Raw genomic sequence first — 20,409 nt, 5'->3', positions numbered from 1 at the left:
CAGAGTTGCGGATCTTGGCCCGTGCGACTGGCCAACTGGCTGGAATAAAGCCAACTCCACACCTTTCCTTGCATCTCCTTTCCTCCTCCTCCAAACACACAATGAGAGAGGAACAACCATCCCCTAAATCATCATTTCCAGCCACGCCTGTGACTATCCGTATGAGAGACGAATGTACACGAGCACCTTAGGCCATTCAAGAGATTCAGCACAGGCCATTTGAGAGGGTGACCTTCTCTTCGCAAAGGCATAGAAAATTGGGGTAGGGTTCAGCCATTCGGCCCATCGAGCCTGCTGCGCCATTCAATAAGACCATGGCTGATCCTACATCTCTAGGCCATACTCCTGCTCTCTCCCAAATTCTGCTTGATGCCTTCAATGTCTAGACCAGCGATTCTCACTCTTTTTCCTTAGTGCGGACCATAGATCGACATCAGATGCTTTTGCGGACCACAGCCGTTTTAAACATTATATTTTACATTGCCCACGGCAGACGGGAGTCATACTTATATATCAATGGATAAAAACTCAGCTATTTCTCAATTGTTTATGATGCACACTCAGAGATACATTGTGGATTATATCATACAAGAATGTTTGTGAAGCAAATTACATTGCAAAATGTAACATCGATTATGATACATATGAGATACACGTAATTGTATTTTACCCCCCTCTCCCATGGACCACCTGCAGTACTCTCACCGACCACCAGGGGGAACTACTGGCCTATAAATCTATCCATTTCTTTCTTGAATATATTCAGTGATTTGGCCTCCAGAGCTTTCTGTGGTAGAGAATTCCAAAGGTTCACTACCTTGAGTGAAGAAATCTCTCCTCCTCTCAGTGCAGAGTGACCTACCCTGTATCCGGAGACCCCCAGGCAGAGGAAACAACATCCCTGCATCCACTCTGTCCAGTCCTGTCAGAATTTTATACGTTTCAACGAGATCCCGCCTCGTCTTTATAAACTCCAGTGACTACAGGCCCAGCCGACCCAAATCTCTGTGAGTATGAAGAAGTGAAAGCCTTTGCAAAACTTAACACGTCAGGATGTGGCTGCTTCCATGGGTGGCCACCATTTTACCAATTGGAGTAGTCTATCCCGTACGCAGGGAGGGTTTGATGGTCATCCACAAACTAAACGATGAGAGGAGGAACCATTCACACCCGCCACTCACAATCATCCCGCTGGAATTCAGAATCAGTACCAGTCACCACTTCCGAGGACTGTATGAAGCAGGGTTTGAACCTTCTGATTCAGAAGCAGCAACGCCACCACTAAGCCAAAGGCCCATCCCAAGAGGATGGGCAGCGCCAGCTATGGAGACTGAATGAACCTTACTTTTGTTTTTTAAATTTAGAGTACCCAACTCATTTTTTTCCAATTAAGGGGCAATTTCACGTGGCCAATCCACCTAGCCCTACACATCTTTAGATTGTGGGGGTGAGACCCACGCAAACACGGGGAGAATGTGCAAACTCCACACGGACAGTGACCCAGAGCCGGGATCGAACCTGGGACCTCTTTCTCCTTAAAAGAAAATGGAACAATTTTATTGGTGCAATGACTGTCGAGAAATGAAATTCATCCTTCGTGAGGCGCTGAGTGTCACACACTCCCAGGGCAGGGCTAGATCACACAGTCAGGGGCTAGATAGCAGGAAGGGGCTAGATAGCACAGTCAGAGGCTAGATAGCACAGTCAGGGGCTAGTTAGCACAGTCAGGGGCTAGTTAGCACAGTCACAGGCTCGGTAGCACAGTCAGGGGCTAGGTAGCACAGTCAGGGGCTAGGTAGCACAGTCAGGGGCTAGGTAGCACAGTCAGGGGCTAGTTAGCACAGTCAGGGGCTAGGTAGCACAGTCAGGGGCTAGTTAGCACAGTCAGGGGCACGTTAGCACAGTCAGGGGCTAGTTAGCACAGTCGGGGGCTAGTTAGCACAGTCAGGGGCTAGTCAGGGGCTAGATAGCACAGTCAGGGGCCAGGTAGCACAGTCAGGGGCCAGATAGCACAGTCACAGGCTCAGTAGCACAGTCAGGGGCTAGATAGCACAGTCAGGGACTAGTTAGCACAGTCAGGGGCTAGACAGCACAGTCAGGGGCCAGGTAGCACAGTCAGGGGCCAGGTAGCACAGTCAGGGGCCAGGTAGCACAGTCAGGGACTAGTTAGCACAGTCAGGGGCTAGATAGCACAGTCAGGGGCCAGGTAGCACAGTCAGGGGCCAGATAGCACAGTCACAGGCTCAGTAGCACAGTCAGGGGCTAGATAGCACAGTCAGGGACTAGTTAGCACAGTCAGGGGCTAGGTAGCACAGTCAGGGGCCAGATAGCACAGTCAGGGGCTAGATAGCACAGTCAGGGGCTAGGTAGCACAGTCGGGGGCTAGGTAGCACAGTCGGGGGCTAGGTAGCACAGTCGGGGGCTAGGTAGCACAGTCAGGGACTAGTTAGCACAGTCAGGGGCCAGGTAGCACAGTCAGGGGCCAGGTAGCACAGTCAGGGGCCAGGTAGCACAGTCAGGGGCCAGGTAGCACAGTCAGGGGCCAGGTAGCACAGTCAGGGGCCAGGTAGCACAGTCAGGGGCCAGGTAGCACAGTCAGGGACTAGATAGCACAGTCAGGGGCTAGGTAGCACAGTCAGGGGCCAGATAGCACAGTCAGGGGCTAGATAGCACAATCAGCTACGTGTGACAATAATAAAGATTATTATTATTTAAGGGAGCATCCCTCTACTTTGCCCCAATCTCAGAAGAGCGCCCCCTACTGAATGGCAATGGGAGATTTCGCCTGACACGAACAATCACCCCAATGGGATCTTCCCGTTCATTTGTGATGCCTCTGGATTCCAAGTGGAATGGGCCTGGCGCGTTGCGAGACTGGCCTCGCAGTCCACGAAGCTAGTGAAGACCGGGACGGTCAGATCAACGGCAGAACGACAAGCTGAAAGGTCACTCACTGCCCGCCTTCCCTCCGAGGGATGTGACGCTGAGTCGCCGGGCGACGGTTGGGGATCGTAGCTGAGGCGGAGTGCGGCACTGCTTGCTCAGGTCCTCCTCCACCACCGGGGTGATAAGTTCACCAACCAGGATCCGTTCCAAGCTGCCATCATCTACTCCTTTGCCAAGCCACCGACCGCAGGGGAACCTGCCGTGATAGAACACAGGAGCACAAGACATCAAACCGTGACAACACTGCATCAAAGCCAAATCTTTCCTGAGAGGTAAACGGGGAATCTGAAATAAGTATTACCTGTTTCTAAAAAATATTGTGTTGTATGTTCTATTAATAATCTACAGTTATAGCAATGCCCTACAACAGACTGCATCTCACTCTCTCTGCTTCCTAAATACCTTTTTTATATTAATATAGACATACACGTTTGTGTGTGTCTGTGAGTTAGTATATGTATCTTATAAGAACTATCTACCTCCCCCACAACCCAAAGATATGCAGGGTAGGTGGATTGAACACGTTAAATTGCCCCTTAATTGGAAAAAATGAATTGGGTATGCTAAATTTATTTTTAAAAATTACAGCCCCACTTGACCCGGAATCACAACACGGTCGAAATGAACTCATATTGTTAAATACCCGGGGTCTTCGGCTGCCCAATAACTATAGTCACCAGGTTTGTAAATTTAAACATAATTAATTTTTTATTAATAATGGTAACTATAATTCAACAGACAACTAATGCAACTGTTAAATTCTTTTAAATTTAGAGTTCCCAATTCTTTTTTTCCCAATTAAGGGACAATTTAGCATGGCCAATCCACCTATCCTGCAAATCTTTGGGTTGTGGGGTGAAACCCACGCAAACACGGGGAGAATGTGAAAACTCCACACGGACAGGGACCCGGGGCCGGGATCGAACCCGGGTCTTCGGCGCCGTGACGCAGCAGGGCTAACCACTGCACTACCATGTCGCCCTAATACAAATGTTTAACTACTATCTAATCTCTAAGCGTGCTCCACCCTCTTTTAACTCGTCACACCCTCTATATACACACACAAACAAACACAGAGGAGAAAGAGGGGTGTAAAATAACGATGAAAGTAATTTCAGACGGACGTCGTCCAGTTTGTTTCTTCCTCAGTCTAGGCTTTCAGATAGATGTTATCTTTTCTTTCAGCTTGTAATTGTTGAGAGAGAGAGAAAGAGAAAGGGAGAAAGATAGAGAGAGAGAGAATCTTCTTTCAGGGTCTAGCAGCTTCTGCTTTCAGACAGTAGGCAGCAGAATAGAGCGAGAGCTACTTCCACCTTGAGGGTCAACGGCTTCTCCTGGGTTCTCTCCGAAAAAAAACACCCAACAGGATCCAATCACTGCCTGGCTGCCGGGCAGACTGCTGTCCCTGGCCAATTTATTGGCCCACAGCCAATCAAGCGAAATGATTCCCTCCAATCTCTTGCACATTATAAAGTCTAGATTCTTTGCCCAAAATACAAAACTTTATTGCGTTCCTTATTTCCTCTGCTCGACTTAAAGTTATGTCTCCATTAAAGATCCATGGCCCAAAATGATACAAGACAAAATAAAAGAAATAGGAACTCAGGGAATCAACAAGAAGGCCTCATCTAGAAGACACAAGTCAGGAGTGTGATAGAATCCTCTCTACTTGCCTGGATGAGTGCAGCTCCAATAACACTGAAGAAACTCAACATCATCCAGGACAAAGCAGCCCGTATTATTGGCACTCACCCTATCTACCACCTTCAAAATTCACTCCCTCCATCACTGACGCACAGTGGTAGCAGTGTGTACTATCTACACGATGCACTACAGGAACTCACCAAGTCTCCTCAGGCAGCACCTTCCAAACCCGTGACCTCTACCACCTTGAAGGACAAGGGCAGCAGATACCTGGGAACACCACCACCTGTAGGTTCCCATCCAAGTCACTCACCACCCTGACTTGGAAATATATTGTTCCTTACATGTCACTGGATCAAAATCTTGGAACTCTCTCCCTAACAGCAATGTGGGTGTACCTACACCATAGGGACTGTGGTGGTTCAAGGCAGCACACCACCACCTTCTCAAGGGCAATTAGGGGTGGGCAATAAATGCTAGTCCAGCCAGCGATGCCCGTATTCCATGAACGAATAGATTCAAAAAAAATTGGACATATAGGTCCTGTCCATTTTTCCTGTCCATTTCCTACATGTGTCTGTCCACTTCTCTTGTTCCATTCATGAAGAATCTTTCAACCTCGCTCCACAGGTACTGATGATCCAGCTTTATCATGGAATGCTTTTGAGATAGTTTCTGAGAGAAGCATGTTCTAGAACCGGTTATATTAGACTTGGAATTGTTAACGTGACAGGATAAATTAATGACCTCAGGGCAAAGGCACTCCTAGGTAGCAGCAACCATAATATTGATTGAATTGAGCAATGATTGAATTTCCCATCCAATTTGCAAGGGAGAAGAGTGGATCTAAGACTAGTATTTTAAACTTAAATAAGGGCAATTATATGGGCATGAAAGCCGAGCTAGGTGAGGTGAACTGGGACACTAGGCTAAGGGATAGATCAATAGGGAAGTAGTGACTGACGTTTAAGGGTATATTTCAGAATACACAGAATAAGTATATTCCAACAATAATTAAAAATTCCAAAGGAAGGACCCACCATCTGTGGTTAATCAAAGAAGTTAAGGAAAGCATCAAACTTAAGGAAAAAGCAAAGTGTGGCAGGTCAGGTGATTGGTCAGAATATAAAGGATGTGGCAGAGAATGACGAAAAGATTAATCATGAGAAAGAAATTAGAGTATGAGAGGAAGCTAGCCAGACATGTACAATTTGCTACAGGTATTTAAAAAGGGAAAGAATAAGTGAAGTGAGTGTTAGTCCTCTAGAGAGTGACAATAAGAAGATAATAGTCGATAATAAGGAAAAGATGGATGAAATGAACAAATACTTTTCTTCTGTCGTCATTATAGAGTATTCAAGACATTCCAATAATAGTTATAAGTCAGGAGGTGGAAGGGAGAAAGGAATTTGGTGAAATTACAATCACTAGGGAATCTGTACTGAGCAAACTGATGGAACTGTGGGCTGTTAAGTAATGGGTTAAGAGATATTGCAATTAGTTGTCTCATTTATGTTAAGTATCCAATGATTGACACTGATATGTAAAGGGGCTTCAGGTGGCCCTTGTGTCAGGTGATATATTGTTAGAGTTTTGTGCAGAGGCTGTGGAAGTGAAATAAATGGTGTTTGGTGAAATGGAACAGGACTTTTAAATCTTCATACAACGGTAACTAAAACGTATAACAATGGTAGCAGAGGATGGTTGCTGTGCAAATGTGAAGGTTTGAAAGATACAACTTTTCCTGATCAAATCAAGGAGTGAGTGAGAAGAAAAAAAAAGATACATGGCTGAACCCAGGATAAAGATGGCTGGATATGACTATCCCCCCTTATTTTCTGAAAGGGAATCGTACGACCAATGGAGAAGTGCAGTAGTTATGTGGACTAAGGCAACTGCCTTGGGAAAGAGAAAACAAGGTATGGCATTGGCTCGTTCTCTACCTTATGACAGTAAAATCCGAAACAAAGTGCTTTCTGAGCTGGAATTGGAAGAATTAGACTCAGAAGAAGGTCTGGAGACTCTATTACAATATATGGATAAGATTTACAAGAAAGATGACTTGTTAAGTGCGTATGAAGCATGGTTGGAATTTGATAAGTTCTGGAAAATAGAGGAATTCTCCATGGAAGACTATAAAATGGAATTTGGCAGACTATATAAAAGGCTGCAGAAACACAATCTGGAATTTCCACAGTCTGTGTTGGCCTTTAAATTACTTGACAGTGCTCGAGTGAGCAACATGGATAGGCTCCTGGTTTTGACAGGAGTTCAGTTTACGGATGAGTTTACTTTATTCGATCAGATGACAAAAGCTTTAAAGACGTTTCTGGGGAAACATTCGATTCCGATGGCTCTGATGATTCAAATAGGTCAGCCTGCTATAAACCAGAATATGGAAGATACACTACTAACAGGATGGCGAAATCGTATGGCTACGAACAGGGCCCAAGACTATAGAAGGAGATCGAGACAAGGAAATTATGAAGACAGAAACCCAGTTAGAACTTACAATAGGAAGATGAACCCCAGGAATGCACGGGCCATGATGAATCAATGTTTTCGATGTGACTCTCAATACCATTATGTCTTCAACTGTCCAAAACGTTATGATAGAGTGTTTGAAGCGACACATGACACGGAAGAGTCAGAAGAGGAAAAAGATAGTGTTCAGAGAGAAGACATTGTCCTATTAACAAGCAGTTTTATGCCGGTAATGAGGGTATTGGTTGCAGAATCCTTCAATTGTGCTGTATTGGACAGTGGCTGCACATCTACTGTGTGTGGAATTGACTGGTTAAAATGTTACCTGGACTCCTTGAAAGCTGAAAATCATAACAAGGTTAATGAATTTGAAAGTTCCACAAGTTTCAGGTTTGGGGATGATAAAATACTTTGAAGTCGCTGAAAAGAGTGGTGATCCCTTGCAATATTGCCGGAATGAATCATTTCATTAGCACGGATGTTGTATCAAGTGAGATACCTTTGCTTCTGAGCAGACCGTCGATGAAGAAAGCACACATGAAACTGGATATGGAACAGGATAAGGCAACAGTTTTTGGAAAGATGGTGGACTTACAATTTACATAGTCGGGACACTATTGTATTCCATTACTGACAAATAATATTTCAAGTAGAGTGGTTAAGGATGTGTTAATGGCAATTGAAAATGGGACTTTAGCTGATAAAAAGCTTGTTGTATTAAAACTGCATAGGCAATTTGTCTCCTCGGTGGCTGAAAAATTTATTAAAGGATGCAGGGGGAAGGGATGAAGACTATACTAAACTGATATAACAGTTTAGTGATTGCTGTGAAGTTTGTAGGAAGTACAAAAGGACACCAGCACGACCGATAGTAACCCTACCTTTGGCCAGGGATTTTAACAACATTGTGGCTGTGAACCTTAAGATCTGGGATAAGGCCATTTTTCCGAAAGGACAATTACCAAAAGTTGGTACAAAGGTGACATACTTGCCTGAAGGGTCTAGTCAATGGAAGGATGCAACTGTTATTAGAGCAGTTAAGGCCACTGGAAAGTATAAACATTGGTTGAATGTACATCATTCAGGGGAAGGAGTCAAGACAATGGATTGGGAAAACGAAGTTCAAAAATGGAGGTCACAGAAACACAGTGCCAGTTCAGATGGTACATCGGTTAGTGAACAGGTCCGCAGGAAAAAGTCGAGAATTTTGAAAGGACATCCCACAGCAGAAAGGAACGATCAAGCAGTAGCAGTATAGAACAAGTTACCTGGTGGGAGAGGGGACGTAGTTTATCAAGGTCTCGGAACATGAGTAAGACTACGAATACTAATAGGAGTAGAAACCCACATGCACGTGAGATTTTGGTGCTTCCAATAAATTATATGAAAAGTTATCAAAGATACTAAACAGCAAGAACTGCATAGTTGGAGTGAATTTGGGGTATACACTGAGCTCTGTCCCACAGATGGATTTGCATAGAAAAGATTCTTCTGGATGGAACTCAGAAGGCAAAGGCCAGGCTTGTGGCAAGGAGATTTGAAGAAAGCTTAGAAGATCAGGATTTAAGGGTAGATTCACCTACAGCAGGGAAGGTTAATTTTAAAGATATTCTTTTAGCCACAAAGGCATGGGAATGCAAATCGATAGATATGAAAGCTGCCTTCTTGCAGGGGCATCAGCTCCAGAGAGACATTTTTCTCCGTCCTCCTAAAGAAGCAGCTAACACAGAAGGGGTACTCTGGAAGTTGAGCAAATGTGTATGTGGTTTAAATGTTGCATCTAGAGTCTGGTATTTTTCGGTAAGGTCAGTTTTGTTAAAGTTAGGCTGTTATTAGTTGAAAGTAGATCCGGTATAGTTTTACTGGCACTATAAAGGGAACCTTTCTGGCATCTTTATGATGCATGTCAAATAATTTTTGTGGGGTGGGACTAGTGAGTTTGAAGCTTTTGTAATCTCTGGTTTGAGGAAAGAATTCCGGGTCGGAAGTCAGGCTTCCGGTGCATTTAAATATATTGGACTGGAAATTGGACAGACTAAGTTAGAGGCAACTTTGCGTCAGCAATCTTATTTGGAAAGCATCAGTCCAATAGCAATTAGTTGTGGCCGAGTTTCACAAAAAGATGTAAGGTTTCAAAGATGGAAAAAGAGCAACTACAAATTTTAATTGGGCAACTGAATTGGTTAGGTAGACAGACTAGACCGGACATGAGTTTTGATGTCTTAGAGTCGAGTACAAAAATGAATGATCCCAAAGTGGAAGACATAATGAGAGCAAATAAAGCGTTTGGCCAAACTAAAAATGCAGGAGTGTGTTTTGAGGTTCCCGGTTTTAGGTGACCTTAGGCACTTGAAATTCATAGTTTATAGTGATGCGTCCTATACAAATCAAGCACAGGAGGTTTTATAATTTTCCTCTTGGGGAACAATGGTAAATGTTGTCCTCTTGTGTGGGAAACAAAGAAAATAAGGAAAGTGGTCGAAAGCACTTTGGCTGCTGAGACGTTAAGCTTTGTAGAGGCGGTGGATATGGCCTTTTATCTATCTCAGATATTGACAGAAATTTAACTTTGGGATATTGTTAATGAAGGGCGCCTGTTTCTGTGACTTTAAAAAAAGAAGGGGGGAAATCACGTGTGTTTTTGAGTTTCTTTAAATTTTGTTTTCACCTACTTATTTTTTTCTCTAAGGAAGGGGAGACTGTTAAGTAATGGGTTAAGAGGCATTGCAATTAGTTGCTCATTTATGTTAAGTATCCAATGATTGACACTGATATGTAAACGGACTTCAGGTGGCCCTTGTGTCAGGTGATGTGTTGTTAGTTTTGTGCAGAGGCTGTGGAAGTGAAATAAATGGTGTTTGGTGAAAAGGAACAGGACTTTTGACTCTTCATACAACAGTAACTAAAACGTATAACATGGGCTGACAGGTCTCTGGGTCCAGATGAACCTCATCCCAGGGTCTTTAAAAGAGATGGCTCATGAGTTAGTAGATGTGTTGGTGTTAATTTTCAGAAAGTCACCAGATTCTAGGAAGGTTCTGTCAGACTGGAAAGTAGCAAATGTAATCCCGCTATTCAAGAAGGGAGGGAGGAAGGAAGAAAACATGAAAAGAGAGGCCAGTTAGCTTGATGTCTGTCATGGGGAAGGTGTTAGAATTGATCATTAAAGAGGTTATAGCTGGACACTTAGAAAACCTCAAGGCAATCAGGGAGGGTCAGCATGGTTTTGTGAAGGGGAGATTATGGCCTGAGTTTTTGGGATGGCACGGGTGCACTGCCAACTTACACTCTAACGAGCATCGATTGGCATTAAGGAAGTCCCTTCTTGAAGAGCTGCCAGCTAATCAGATTGGACGACAGCTCTCCAGTCCCTGCAGCAACAGTGGCTGGAACAGGGACTGCATGGAGCTGCCTGAGACCGTCCTGGCAAATGGAGACCCAGGTAAGTGTCGAGGGTGGAAAAGATAAGCGTGGTCTGGGAGGTTATAAGGGGGTGCAATTGGGTCTCAGGGAAAAGACTGGGTGAGTAGGAAGGAGGGCCAGAGGTCATCAAACTTTAAGTGGAGGGTACCCTGCATTAGGAGGGCCTTCTGATAGAGACCCCCCCCATCACCATTTCTTGCCCACGATCTAACGTTCTTTATTTTCGGGTATCCCCCTGGAGATGTCATTTTCCCACCACCCTAATCTACTGGACAGTGGCTGGACAGAAAACGGCCCAACATGCCATTAACTGGCCACTCTAGGGCCTCAACTGGGGCAAACGTGGGCTTCCCATCCAAAGACTTGCCCATCCCAGCATAAAGTTGCTGCGAGTTTGGGGCGGGTGGGAAACCGGAGGAAATCCCATCCATGCAATTTCATACTCCCTCTGCGGGAGGATGTAAAATTCTGCTGCATGTTTAACAAATCTATTGAATATCTTTGAAGGAGCCCCCTGTAGATGTGCTGTACTCGGATTTCCGGAAGGCACTTGAGAAGGTCTTGCATCAAAGGTTATTGCGGAAAATAAAAATTCAGTGACGGGGATAACCTATTAGCAGATAGAAGATTGGCTGGCAAAGTCGGAGAGTATGTTTAAATGAGTCTTTTTCTGATTGGTAGGATGTGAAGAGTGGAGTCCTGCAGGGGTCTGTGTTGGATCCTCAACATTTTACAATTTATATGAATGCCCTAGATAAGGGGAGCAAAGGCATGATAGCTCAATTTGCAGATGACACAAAGATAGGTGGGAACGTATGTTTTGAAGAGGACACAAGGAGGTTGCAGATGCATAAGAACAGCTTGAGTAATTAGGCTAAACTCTGGCAGATATAATGTGGGAAAATGTGAAGTTGTTCTCATTGGCAGGAGTATTACTTAAATGGAGAATGACTGCAGAGTTCTGAGGTACAGAGGGATCTAGGTGTTCCAGTGCACGAGTGACAAAATGTTAGTATGCAGGTACAGCAAATAATTAAGAATGCTATCCTTTATTATGAAAGAAATTAAACATAAAATGAAAGATGTCATGGTTCAGTTGTACAGGACATTGGTGAAGCCACATCACGAATATTATGTGCAGTATTGGTCTCCGAATTTAAGGAAGGATGTAAATGTGGGGATTCAGAGGAGGTTTACTAGACTGATAGCGTTGTCTTATGCTGAAAGGTTAAAGAGCTGTGTTTGTTTCCACTAGAGTTTAGAAGCATGAAGGTGACTTGATTAAGTATATAAGATTCTGAATGGTATTGGCAAAATGGAAAGGATGTTTCCTCTTGGTGGTTAGTATTTTATTACACTCCTGTATTATCTTTGATTACACTTCTCTGTGTGTTTTGATATACTACGGAGTGTAATTATGTGTTACTCAAACCTTGGATGAGGTCTTCTAAATCTCGATGAAGACTCAAACTCATCCAGTAGTAACAAAAGGTTTATTGAGTAACAAAACAATAATTGCGTGAGTTCTTTACTTTAACATTGATACCAGTGATAAGGTTAACAAGATCTAACTACAGTAACTATGCTTGACTACACTAACCACCTGAGCTAATCTGATACTCCTGTCCTGGTCACAGTCCATCCAAAAGAGAGAGAGAGAGGCACAATGTGGTTTCTTTTATACCCCGTTGGTCCGGCCCTCGAGTGATCATGTGGTGCTACTGATTACACATTCACCCCTTATGAACATGCCCATACAGAGATCACTACAGTTAGCCCAGCAGTAGGGGGCGCTATTTAGTGGGTCATCCTTTTAGGCCAGAGACAAAGAATTTTTTTTCTCTCAGAGGATTGTGCGACTTTGGAACTCTCTGCCTCAAGGAGGCGGTGGAAGCGGAGTCACTGAATATTTTTACGGCACTGGTAGATAGATTCTTGTTAGGGATTGGAATCAAAGGTTATCGGGGTAAATTGGGAATGTAGGCAGGAATTCTCCGGTTGTTGAGATTCACTTTTGCCGTTGAGAGCGCACCCACGTCAGCGATTCGCAGCGGCGTGGGGGTGGTTACCATGGGAAATCCCATTGACAAGCGGTGGGAAGATAGAATACCGCCACCAGTGAACGGCGTGTGGCCGAGAAACATGGGGCGGGGGACCAGAGAATCCCACCACGTAAAACTCAACACAATCAGTTCAGCCATGATATCATTGGATCACGAGGGGCCAAATGGCCTACGTCTGCTCCTGTTTCGTATATTTGGCTATTTAGGATCTTCAGCAGTCCTTGATTCATTACATTGACCTGAACGGCAGGCAGTCGGCAAGGTGAATTGTGCCGACTTGCTGACGGAAGGTGTTTAGCGTAGCAGTGTCCGGCCCTTACCTGTAAGTGTGTCCGGTGATCTCGTTGCGGACCATCACGCAGTCCACCAGCCACTTGGCCAACAGGCCTGAGTTGTCGTGTCCGATCTGAACCGTGGTCAGCTTGCCCAGATTCTGGCACTGAGTGAGGGGAAAGAGGAGACATTAATCTGCAGTTCGCAAGCCCTATGGCAACACAAGAGCCTACTCTCTGAGACAGTCTTCATTCCACTGCCGACGCTCAAGATCCTGACCTTGGGTTCAATCCATAATGTGCTGACTGCATGCTTGCAATGGTACTAGTGTACTACGATTGACATCAATATCCTGAATATATATATATGGGGGGGGGGTTTAAAAAAAAAAAGCCGAGGACCCCCCACCTCATTAGAAAGTGCATATGTAGATTCAGGTGAGGGCAGGATCGACTTCAGCTGTGATGCCACCCAGGGTTGAACAGCCCCACTCTCAAGATTCACATCAGGAACGGCCACTCAGATGAAGTACTGGGAGATAACCTAGCACGTGAGAAACCAAATCTCAGCAAAAGTCAGCTTGAGCAATGCAAAGTAAGGAAAACTGGCCTGTATCATAGAATCCCTACAGTGCAGAAGGAGGCCATTTGGCCCATCGAGTCTGCACTGACCTCTGAAAGAGCACCCTACCCCCCCCTACCCCCGATAACCCCGCAAACCCAACTAACCTTTAAACACAAAGGGGAAATTTAGCATGGCCAATCCATCTAACCTGCACATCTTTGGACTGTGGGTGGAAACCGGAGCACCCGGAGGAAACCTACACAGACACGGGGAGAATGTGAAAACTCCTTGGTTCAAGACCCATCATTGCTTCTATTGGTTGGCAAATCAAGAGCTGTAGGCACCCAATGCCCCGACCTGGGCCCGCTACCAGAGCCAATCCTTGCCAGGGATTACCCAATTGCACAGTCAGTCCCTTCATTTAACAAAGCAAGTTAGCGAGGGTGGTCTTGTTAGATATTTCACAACACAGCAACAACTTGATTGATATAACACCTTTCATATAATAAGACATCTTTTGGCACTTCACAGGGGTATCGTCAAACTTAATTTCACACCAGCTCACATATTACGATAGGTGCTGAAAAGCTTGGTCAAGGTGGTAGGTTTTTAAGGAGTATCTTAAAGGAAGAAAGAGATTTGGGGAGGGCATTTCGTAGCTTAGGCCTAAGTATCATAGAAGAATAGATTTTCACAGTAACTTCATTTGAAGCCTACTTGTGACAATAAGCGATTTTCATTTCAGTTCATTTCATAGAATCCCTACAGTGCAGAAGTAGGCCATTTGGCCCATCGAGTCTGCACCAACCCTCTGAAAGAATACTCTAGTTAAGGAAAGCATCCCCCACCCACCATTCACCCCACTTGTCCCCGTAACGCTGCATCCTTACCTGTAAACCCCTTGACAGTAAGGGGCAATTTAGTGTGGCCAATCCACCTACCTGGCACATCTTTGGACTCTGGGTGGAAACCGGAGCACCCTGAGGAAACCCACACAGACATGTGGAAGACATCCAAATTCCACACAGGGTCGAAATTAAACCCGAGTCCCTGGCACTGTGAGGCAGCAGTGATAACCACTGTGCCACTGCACCGCCCTAAAGCTGAAGGTATGGGCGCTAATTGTGAATCAATGAAAAATAGCAGATACAGTCAAGGCCAGAATTGGAGGAATGCAGAGATGTCAGAGAGGGCTGTGGACTGGAGGGGCTGATAGGGAAGGATTTGAAGACAAGATAGGGAAGGATTTGAAGACAAGATAGGGAAGGATTGAAGACAAGATAGGGAAGGATTTGAAGATAAGATAGGGAAGGATTTGAAGACAAAGTAGGGAAAGATTTGAAGACAAGATAAGGAAGGATTTGAAGACAAGATAGGGAAGGATTTGAAGACAAGATAGGGAAGGATTTGAAGACAAGACAGGGAAGGATTTGAAGATGAGGAGATTTTAAAGACAGTCTGACGGTCAAATTGTATCAAAAGGAAAGAACAGTTGGACTAAGGGAGAGCCATGCGCTGTGCACCAACCTCAAAAGTCATTTCCAAAACGTTCTTGGGGACTTGCATCACCCCAGTGTCCCCCAGCTCACCCGACACACTGATCCAAGGATTGGACGTCGTGATGGAGTTACTCAGCTTTTTGATGGGAATAATAACAGCTCTGTAAGGGATCACTGTGGAAAGCAAGAAGAGAATGTGGCAGAAACAGTTAGAATAAACTCAATATTGCTACACAGACCCATCCCTCACTAGCTTGGCTCTTCTATCTCGGCTTGGTAGTCAGCACATTTAACCAGCTGGTTACGGTTTTGTACCTCATCCTGGAGCATTTAACCTAGGTTTACACTGCAGTGCAGTCCTGGGGAACAGCTGCACAGTCCTTGGTGCCATCTTTCAAGTCAAATGTTACTGCAAGGCCTCATCTCTTTTCTTCGGTCAATGTTAAAGGAGCTACAGTGCTCTTTTTAACAAGAGCAGATACCCCTCCCAATGCTCTGATCAATATTTATCCCTCGATACGCTCAAAATATAGATTATCCAGTGATTGTTGTTTGTGGGAGCTTGCTATGTACGAATTGGTTGCTCACATGACAACGGTGACAACATTTTAAAAGTGTTTCATTGGCTCTGGCACATCTTGGGGTCACGATAGACGCTCAATAAAAATCTAAATATGCAACTCCAAGTCTTTATGTTCCCTTCTGTATTGATCAACAGGCAGCAGTATGCAAAATTCCCACTGCTAATAGCACCCTATCAGTTATAAAAGAGGGGGTGGGGGGGGGAAACCTTCCCTGACTGTCCCTGACCACAAAGGCCAGTTGGAGAATGTGTAAAATAGTCATTCATATGACTGCGAGTATTCTACACAAAAGTTTAATATAAAATTCTCATCCTGGTGTTCCAGTTTCCCCATGGTCTTGTCCTTTCAAATCTCCGACGCCCCTCAGAGAATTCAGCGTTCCATCCGATAAAACTTGCCTCGTCCACGTCCTCGATTTCCTTCACTTGACCACTTCGGTTGCGCCTTCAGTTGCCTGGGCTGAAGCTCTGGCATCCCCTCCCGAAACCCAACTCCCTCTCGCCCTTTTAAGATGCCATCATACCTACCTTTCATTTGACCAAGTGTTTGTACCGGACTCAATACGGCTCAGTGACAAATTAGATCTGAATGTTCCTGTAAACTGCCTTGGGACAGTTCTATATGTAAATGGAAGTTGCGAATGAGGGTTGGTGGAAGGAGTTCGAACGCAGGGGTACAGAAGAGGGAGGGATTATCTTTATAGTCAGCCCGCAGTGAACCTAATAAGGTCAGACAGCATCTTTACAACAATCAGGAGAGAGCTTCCACCATGGATTCCCAGCCTTGTCCCCCCCCCACCCAACACCCTCAGCCTCCCCCACCGCCCATCCCCCTCTCCCCACACCCTCAGATTGGTCCCCAGTGGTATTTTGAGACCCCTTTGGGAGACAAGAATATTTTTTTATTTAAAAAATAAATAAATTTAGAGTACCCAATTCATTTTTTCCAATTTAGGGGCAATTTAGCGTGGCCAATCCACCTAGCCTGCACATCTTTGGGTTGTGGGGGCGAAACCCAAGCAAACATGGGGAGAATGTGCAAACTCCACACAGACAGTGACCCAGAGCTGGGATCGAACCTGGGACCTTAGTGCCGTGAGGCTGCAGGGCAAACCCACTTCGCCACCGTGCTGCCCCTGAGAGACAAGAATTGATGTCTTTGGTCTAATTTCTAAAAGTTACATGACGTATATGGAGCTTAAAATACAGGACTCTCTGTGGAGCAGCGTCTCTATCTGAAATCGTCCTCCATTCAAAATGGCAGCTTCAAAGCAGCCCAGTTACAAAGGAAGAGTCTATTGCGGTGATAAATATCCCTTACTTCATGGGCTAATCGGCAAGATTATGCAGCAACTTCTAAGCAAATTAAAACTGCATAGATTGGAACGTGATTTTCAAGAGGAACTCACCGACTCAGAAAGGGGGTGTCCTCCTCCCCTACACAGTCTGCTGCAAACTGTTGCATAATGACTGCGTTCGCAGTTGCGGACCGGACTGTTCAGAGTGAGAGAGGCAGACAGACTGGTTGCTCCTGGTTTAGAGTTAGGATAAATTCCGTTTGCAGTTAATGGAGGCAAGTTTCTGCTTTGTGGTTTCTTTGTCAGAAGTCCAGGAGGTGAGATAATTGGGACGACAAAAATAACCCTCTTATTTTGCTGTATAACCAACGTGCTCGGCCGAGTACCCGAGTAAAAGTCCTGAATGTATTGTCGGCTAACACCGAGGATGAAGTGATGAGAAAGAGGCCGAAGTTAGGCCTGAATGATTACTGTTTGTCGGAGAAAAGAAAAACCGATGGGAGGTTGGGAAAGTTACAGTTTTGTCTTCCGGGGAGAGAGTGAGCTAGGATGGAGGGAAGATGTGATGATGTTTGATTTAACAATTCTGGAGACTATTCGGCCCATCGCGTCTGTGCCAGCCCTTTGAGCTATCCCAGGAGTCCCAGTCCCTTCCCTGCCTTTTCCTCATAGCTCTGCCAGTTTATCCGTGGCTGGTATTTTCCCGATGCCCTTCTCGCTCAGCACATTCCAAATAGTAACAACTCATTGCAAAATTATTCCAGTACAGTTATATGCCTTGATACGATACTGTCCCGACTTACTGATTGTCGTGAACACGCTGGTAAAGCAGAAGTAGTCCACAGCATTGAGCGACAACAGGTGGTAAAGGAATTGCTCCTTCTCATCCTCGCAGCGGAGGAAGGCATAACGCTTGTACAGCTTCCTGTTGGTGGGGAAGAAAGATCGTAAACACCAGCTGAACGGTAACCCCTCTGACTCCAGATCAACAATAACACCAACGACCGGCCTTTAACATAGCAAAATGCCCCAAGATATGTCATTTGACATCAAGCCGCTTATGGAGACATTAGGACAGTTGACCAAGGAAGTAGATTTTAAGATCTACTCCTGAGCAGTTCAAGGTGGCAGCATCCCACCACCGTATCAAGGGCATTAGAGATGGGCAATAAATGCTGGCCTTGCCAGCAATGCCCACATCCCGTCAATGAATAAATAAAAGATTTAAAGGAGGGGATAGGGGTTGGAAAGGTTTAGGATGGGATTTAGGACTGAGTTTAGGAGGAACTTCTTCACCCAAAGGGTTGTGAATCTATGGAATTCCTTGCCCAGTGAAGCAGTAGAGGTTCCTTCATTAAATGTTGTTAAGATAAAGATAGATAGTTTTTTGAAGAATAAAGGGATTAAGGGTTATAGTGTTCGGGTGGGAAAGTGGAGCTGAGTCCACAAAAGATCAGCCATGATCTCATTGAATGGCGGAGCAGGCTCGTGGGGCCAGATGGCCTACTCCTGCTCCTAGTTCTTATGCTCTTATGTTCCCTAGGCAGCTGAAGACCTGATGCCAATGGTGGGGCAATTAAAATCGGGAATGCTCAAGAGACGGGAACTGGAGGATTGCAGGGATCTCTTGAGGGTTGTTGGGCTGGGTGAGGTTGCAGAGATGGTCACACAGGGATTTAAACACCAGGTTGCAAATTTTAAATTTGGACATTGCCGAGTTTCCACCCTCTGTTTGGGCGTTAAGCAGGCTAATGTAGAAATGGTGAAAACCACCTGTCTTGCTACTCTCACTTGCTTGTTCCCTCTTCTCCTGCAGTCAGTAGCTTGTACTGCTTTCCTACAAAAGGACAATGCGTCGTGGTACAGAATAGTAAATATAAAAGAGGGGAAATCGCTTAACGATTCGGGAGTCGTGATTTATATTATTGTTGTGAGAGAGTTTTTGGTGTGCAATAGAGGTTGACACATGATTCAGATGAGGTCATTCAGACGCAGGATGTGAATGTTCAGTCAGCAGGTTATGTCAGATTTATGCAATTTTAAAGCTGCTGTTGAAGAACCTGTGCAAGAATCAGAGCTAGTTTGGAGCCAACATATCTGTTCAGATGTAATATCTGTAACAATGAAAACTGTCCTGACGGCTACAAATATTACATTTACATTCCCCAGAGAATGAGGCGTACTTGTTCCAATATTCCAACCACTTAGACCGACGTAGTATATGATACAAAAAGATGACATGCCAATAATCTCAGGACTGCTGGGTCTGGAGCAAGTCATTTGACATTGTACATTTAGATGTATTTATAACTTCACTCTCCTATGCTCTGCTGAGATCTTGCCTGGATTAGGCACGTTAAAGGCTCTGATGGATATCCTACCGCTAAGTACATAAAAATACAATTTGGTTTTGGTAAGATCGACAGAAACTAAAAGCAACAAGTTGATTTTTCACTGACATCCAATCATTTAGATTAATCTACTCAGTTGATCTAGCTCATGGGCTCTTAACCCAGATCAAAGTCACTCAACTCAAAAGGCACAGGCCCAGGAGGGGGCTGCTTTGAAGCTGTCAGCACAAGAACATGTCACATGACACAGGGAGACTTAGGAAGGAAAATGGGCTAAACCTCCAGTCAAGAAAGGCCACTGTTCCTGTGGATAAAGAGTGGAATCCATGGGGAGAGCTTTGTGTTGCTTGCATTCCTCAATTACAGGCTAGCCTAGCCTAGCCAGCGTACCAGCCTGATGGACATCAATTCAGTCGCGACGCTGAGTAGTAGTGAACCGATGCTTTAATAGACTAAAAGTGTGCCGACCTGTAGCTCCTCCCGCAAGACTGCCCCAGATCGACGGGCTTTATACCTCTTCAGAGGGGCGGAGCCACAGGCGGAGCCAACAGTAGCACCAATAACAACATTCCAACAGTACAACAGTAACAACAGTAAGTATATACAACAGCGGAGATAATGATAGTATAAAAAAACAGTAGAACAATAGTGAAAATATATACAACAGCCTTACGTAGCCATACATGGCTCACCACATTCACCCCCATTAAGAAAATAGTCCGGCGGGGGTGAAGCGGCCTCACAAGTTGTCTCACAGGAGGATGAATTGTTCGCTGCAAACGCCTCAGCTCCGGCTGCGGCATGGACACTGGCGTCCGGGAGCACAACGTCCGCACAACAGGGTCCCGGATAGGGTGACGACGCAGAGGCAGGGCTAAAGGACCCTGTGGGAGATGTTGGTGAAGGTATGAGTGGGGAGGTGAGTGGGGAGGTGGCTGGGAGGGGCGCGGTGATAATGGGCGCGGGGGCACCCGTGGGAGCCCGGAGGTCCCGGAGGGAGACTGTGTTCTGTCGTCCATCGCGGTGTGCCACATACGCGTACTGAGGGTTCGCGTGGAGAAGCTGAACCCGCTCGACCAGGGGATCGGCCTTATGGCTCCTTGTGTGTTTCCGTAGGAGGACCGGCCCAGGTTGGAAAATCGACGTCCTGGGAAAGACAAATAGACGGTTGTGAGGGGTCTCGTTTCTGGCAGTACACAGAAGCGACCGGATGGAGTGGAGCGTGTCAGAGAGGACCTCCTGCCAGTGGGAGACTGGGAGACTTCTAGACCGTAGGGCCAG

The 20,409-nt window shown here is 45.4% G+C and overlaps 1 protein-coding gene across 2 annotated transcripts in view; it reads right to left on the bottom strand.

Moving 5' to 3' along the window:
• The window catches only part of LOC140396136 (DENN domain-containing protein 5B), a 350,007-nt gene that overhangs the window by 12,975 nt on the left and 316,623 nt on the right, over window positions 1-20,409 (bottom strand). For both annotated transcript variants that reach the window (XM_072484292.1, XM_072484293.1), the window contains 4 exons: window positions 17,581-17,702; window positions 14,925-15,070; window positions 12,881-12,999; window positions 2,955-3,142 (listed from right to left, as the gene is read on the bottom strand). In XM_072484292.1, coding sequence (XP_072340393.1) covers window positions 2,955-3,142; window positions 12,881-12,999; window positions 14,925-15,070; window positions 17,581-17,702 — 575 coding nt within the window. The remainder of the gene's footprint in view (window positions 1-2,954; window positions 3,143-12,880; window positions 13,000-14,924; window positions 15,071-17,580; window positions 17,703-20,409) is intronic.

This window comes from Scyliorhinus torazame, chromosome 19 (assembly GCF_047496885.1).
Source record: "Scyliorhinus torazame isolate Kashiwa2021f chromosome 19, sScyTor2.1, whole genome shotgun sequence".
NCBI lineage: Eukaryota > Metazoa > Chordata > Chondrichthyes > Carcharhiniformes > Scyliorhinidae > Scyliorhinus > Scyliorhinus torazame.
Note: the sequence above shows the minus strand (reverse complement) of the source record. Positions and strands in the feature narration are given on the sequence as shown.